This window comes from Thalia democratica, chromosome 5 (genome assembly GCF_965202585.1).
Source record: "Thalia democratica chromosome 5, ktThaDemo2.hap1.1, whole genome shotgun sequence".
NCBI classification, from domain to species: domain Eukaryota; kingdom Metazoa; phylum Chordata; class Thaliacea; order Salpida; family Salpidae; genus Thalia; species Thalia democratica.
Window position 1 is genome coordinate 19,967,616 of NC_139169.1, and position 5,551 is coordinate 19,973,166.

The 5,551-nt window shown below is 32.0% G+C and overlaps 1 protein-coding gene across 1 annotated transcript; it reads right to left on the reverse strand.

Annotated features, from left to right (window-relative positions):
• Nucleotides 1-3,366: 3,366 nt before the first annotated feature.
• Nucleotides 3,367-5,112, reverse strand: LOC145836323 (transmembrane protease serine 9-like). The gene has a single exon (XM_082944135.1). It carries the CDS (start codon nt 5,110-5,112, stop codon nt 3,367-3,369), a length of 1,746 nt encoding a protein of 581 aa, XP_082800261.1.
• Between the last annotated feature and the right edge of the window lie 439 nt (nt 5,113-5,551).

The following is a 5,551-nucleotide window of genomic DNA, read 5'->3' on the forward strand; positions in this document are numbered from 1 at the left end:
AATGTAGTATTTGTTCAATAAAGACATAACACCTACTTTTTCTGTATTTATTATTTAATTTATAAACTTAAATTATAGCTGAAAAAATTATTTAGAGCGCTGAAACAGCTGTCCAATCAAACGTTTATTTTGTTAAACTAAACTAATGTATACATATTTATATATAAACATTGATTTTAAATTAACTTGGGAAGTGATAAAAAGAGCACAGCCAATAGTAGATGGTAACAACCCTGTTTGTAGGCTGTGCTTAAAAGAACTAACAGCCGTTATGTATGCGTTAAAAAAGGAAGGTTGTTTAAATAAGAGAAATGAATTCGTATCGTCTTGTCGACATAAGAAAAAGCTCCTCTTAAAATACAACGAATTTTAAAGTATTTATAGTCAATTAACTTTTGTTTTCGTTAATTTTTAGTTGTTTGATTAGTTAAATGTCAGATCGATTTTTGTACTGAATATTTGTAATGCACAATGTTCAATTCTTACGTCATATTGTTTTTGTTTTTTTGTAAACTTAGTATATATATGTGCATATAAAATAAGGATATTATTCAAACTTGAACACTTTCTACAGAGCCCACTTGGAGGGCTTTAAAATAATTTATTAGAAAAGTACGATTTTAAAAATACTTGTACATATGGTTCAAAATTTTTTGCGATATTTGTACTGAATTTTTGTAATGCACAATATTACGTCATACTGTTTTTTTATTTTTGCATAACTTTTGCAATTATGTTAATAAAAGTGCTTTTTATTTTAAATTAAACGAGCTGATAATTTAAGCTTTATGAAACATTAAAGCTTTATGAAACATATGTACCAGTATTTTTAAAGTCGTACTTTTCCAATAAATTATATATATATATACATATTTTGTATTACTACAAATTTTAAACAGTTCAATTTTTTGTACAGCTTATTGTTATAATCTTTACAGCATAGATTCGAAATGAATAACAATAGTACATAGTTTCAAAAAGAAAACAAAAATCTCATGACGTATGAAATTTTGTACAGAACGCATATTAGCCTAAAAAGCCAAATTTTTTTAAAACAAACAACTACAATTACAAATAAGAGACTTGAAAAATTTAAACTTTGAAATTTGTAATTACTTATGTGTAGATATGTAATTTATTTTTTTTGACATTTATAGCTGCAAGACTTGCCTTCTACTTATATGGATACAGACTGTTTTAAATTTAACAAATTTGAAAGAGAAGACAAGTTTGAATTGATGCTAACAGCAATCGAGGAAAATTCAGGTCACATGATCATTCTAGCAACTATTGAGTGGGAAAAGTCACTTTCTTTTAAGTATGACCATTCAAAACCGGTGAATTCAAGATTAAAATTGACTCATCTAAAAAGTCGCTATCATATTAAACACAGTTAGTTTGTTTTACTCTTTTTTTTTTTGTTCTAAAACTAGTTTTAATTAGTTCAAAACTTTACTATTTATTTTTGTATTTTATTGTGAAAATTAAGCAAAAAATGATTATGTATAAAACAAGAAAGTCGTTAAAAAGATATAACGAAAATATTTTTAAAAGATTTTGTTTGTTTTTTTTAAATAGAAAATGTTTTTTAAACATTGGTTAAACATTTTCTAACTTTATTAAAGAAATTAAAACTGTTTTAAAGTCACAATGTCAAAAATCACCTATTTTATAAAAAGTGGAAGTCTTAACAAATTATTATAACTAAAAACTTAATTAATTTGTTTATATAACTTGGTTAAAACATTAACCAGTTAAAAGTTCTGAAAAAAGTATTTAACAGAGAACAAAGACTCAAAACCTTTGAAAAATAGAAAACCTGTATTCCTCATCAGCAATCTTTCAAAAGCGTTTGAAAAACCAGAATCTTCAAATCCGCTGCACAGTGCCTTGCACGGACCGACAGCCAATAATTCCGAGCTGATGTGGAAGTTCCACTACAACTTTGCGAACCACAAGAAAAAGCTGCTCGAAAACCCTGAAGTCTTGCAGCGATGGAAGAGCGATGCTGCCTTGTACCTCTACCACCACAAGAGGTTTTGCGTGAATTTCGAAGATGAAGACGAAGACGACGTCAGTTTGTTCGATGAGGAGAAGGACGCTTCTAAGATGATGTACCCGCGCCAGCTAGCGGATATTACGAAACACGAAACATTAGAGGGCGTCAAAAACTTTTTGTGGAGTTTCATGGGGCTCGACAAAAGCAAGCAGTACAACGCTAGAGTCTTAAGAGTAGAATGAATTGTGTACTAAACTAAATCATTTTCTTGTTAAGAATATCATTGTTGAAAATTATTTGTCAAAAATAAATAACATAGTACTGTTGTGTATTTTAGTTTAGTTTGATAATTGAGTTGTTTACTTAGAGCTAACTTTAACACTAGTCTGGATGATGTGAGCTTAAGGATTAGATATAAAAAAATTGACGCCTTTGGTTATTAACTTGATAATATTTCCTTTAATAAATAATTTTATCACCATGTTTTTGTTTAATATTTTTATTAAGAACAGAAAGGACGTTGTGAAATTTATTATCTCTAAAATAATTAAGAAAACTAGTTTTGTAAAACAACTGTTATTATTAATTATATATTTAAAATATTTTTTATTTTTGAGGTTCTTCTTATAACTGATCCTAGTTTAATAAACAACAATGTTTTGATTTTTTTTAATCTTAAAATTTTAATGAAAATTAACAAAACTCGGACCTAAAAACCAAAGGAATTAAATAGAGTGAAATAATATACTTAATATTGTTTATTTACAATAATAAATTAAAGTCAGAGGTTTAGTAAAAAAAGTTTTTATGATGCTGAAAGACTAAAAGAAAAAAGTCCTTTTCAGACATATTCAGATTTATCTTATCGTAAGCATTTACTTTTCCAAGCGTATTTTTTCTAAGAAATAAAAACAAAAAAAGCCAAGAAGTCTACACACGTCGTCCGAGAGTTTTTTACAGCTTATACAACGTTACAAAATTAAAACTTATAAAATGTATGATAAAAAATAACTTGCGATTTTATTCTACAATATAATTAAACTGACTGCAAGTATTCTTTATATAGTTTTGAATCTATAATTGCTATAAACCACTGACAATTTGTTAAAATGTTTTTATAATTGAAATATATATAGATTTCTTCTAAAAAATATTTTGTATTAATCTGACTCTTATCAATATCGAGTTTTAGTTAAATAATACTTTATAAATAGTTAAAAAGTCTTGATATTGTATTCCTATAAGTGCATTTAAGCTTTAACTTTAAAATACTTTCGTGAAATTAATCTTGTAAGCAGTAATTAAATATAATTCTTACTGTTCAAAAACTTTACTAAAACGCATTTGTACATAAAATAGTTTCTGCATTACATCAATATACATCGACGATTAAAAATATTGTTACTTTGACATTTTTCAATCTCTTTTTGCTTGCTCATAATCCAATGCAGATTCTCTGCCATTCTCGTGAAAACTTTTGGTCCTGCACCACCTCCAACACGTTCCCAGTATCCACCGAAAGACGCGACTCCGAAAACTCTATAGTCTTCACCTTGCTCGCAAATCAAAGCTGTTCCCGCCTCAACACTAATGGTGGGTCTGCCACGCTCCTGTTGGGTGCAAACCTGATGACGATAAAACAACTGCAAAGCTATTGGTTTTAACATCGGAGAGCTACATTTTTTGTTATCTAAGATTTCTACTTGCCTTACTTGCAGTGGATTCTCATAAGCATTAGGTTTAGTTTCATAGTTATATTCCCATCCAAATACTTTGCAGTCGGTTGCATGGTTTTCCGTGATAATCTTTATCGGCTTAACAAAATCAGTTTCAAATTTAAGGTCATTTTTAAGGAATATCAACGCAACGTTGTGTTTATCATACTTGTTGTCAACTTTGTAGTCTTTATGTTGAAACCACGTGTTTGTGATTTCTGTTTGTGTGCTGTGTCCTTCGTGTAAGCCAGCTTCGACCATTAAGCTTACCGGATCTTTTCTGACGAGTTTAAAACGATGACGCCTATTTACATTCTGCAACTGATCATTACTATCTACACAACTTGCTGCAGTTAGAATCCATCTTTTGCTCAGAATAGCGCCTTGACAGACTATTTTATATGCTCCTCCGTTTCTATACTGCGCTAAAATTGAAACGTGGTAGGGAGCGTCTTCTCTTCTGGCGTCCGACCCTTGCTGCTTCACAATCAAGTTGGGCGTCTTCGATCGCACTTTCTCATCGATCCATTCAATGTGAGCGGATGGCTTCGTTGCCATGCACGGGAACTCAACTCTGCCCGTCGTCTCGAAATCGCACCCCCCAAAAATAATAACTCCGTGCACGACAAAACCGAACTGAGCTTGCTGCGATTCCCTGCAAACCACAGGACCTCCCGAGTCACCTTTACAAGAGCTTTGATATTGGCGAGGATTGTCGTGTTGGCGCGTGTCGGCGAAGCAGAACATGTGTTCGTAGTTTTCATCGTTGAGACCGTCGTAATCACTACAGTAGTCGTCGTTAACGACTGACATACCTTCGCCGACCTGCAAAACTTCCGGCAGCTCATCATCCGTTTCTCCGTTGATTTTAACTTGACGCCACGTTCCCCATCCTGATACTCGGCAGTTCCAATTTTCATTCGGGTCGTTTGAAATGTGAGAGAGAACGGCCGGCTGAACCCAGTCGTCGTAGCGTAAATCGTCTTCTAGGTGCAGCAGGCCTACGTCGTGCCTCTTTTCCAACCAGTTTTCACAGCTTTCGCGGTAATTCTCGTGCGGGTAGAAGTCTCTCGAAGTGGCGGATTGACCGCCCTTCTTGTCCACGCTTCCCGCGTGCACTTCAAGCACTTCAATTCTTTTTTCCGCGTCAAGGAAGCAGTGTCCCGCGCTCATCACCCAGCGCTTGTTCAGCAAGAAGCCGCCGCACAGGTGGTCTTTCACTTCGAAGACGGTCAAGAATTCCGGGTCATCGTTCAAGTCCTCGCCTTCCAGATAATTTATGGACACTTGATAGGGAATTTCTCCTTCTCGCGCGTCGCGCCCGTTCTTGACTTGCGAGTGAACACAGCTTAAAAATGTTAACAGAAATAAGCAACTCAGTTTGTACTTCCAACCCATGTCTGATAATCTTGGAAAAAGTAAGTTTTGTTTTTGTTTAAATTAATTAACTACGTAACAATCAAAAAGTTTTGTAAAATTTTAAAATTAAACACACTGAACAACTTTTATACATTTTTTTTCTTAAAACTTATCTAGGCAATTAAAATGATTTAACTATTGAGTTAAAAACAAACTTTACAGAATAATCTATCCAAGAAGTAGATTGAAAATTAAAGTTTTATTATTTTAAGAAACACAATTACCTTGTTTCACCGCAAAGCGGAATTTAAAATTGTTAATCTGTCTAAAATAATAGTAGTACTTGAAGTAATATAAAATATATAAGAATTAAGTTATATGTTGAGAATATTAAAATTATAAAAAATAAGAAAAGTATTATAAAATTACTAATGCTATAAAACTATTTAAAGATTAATCAAACAATAAACTGTAATCA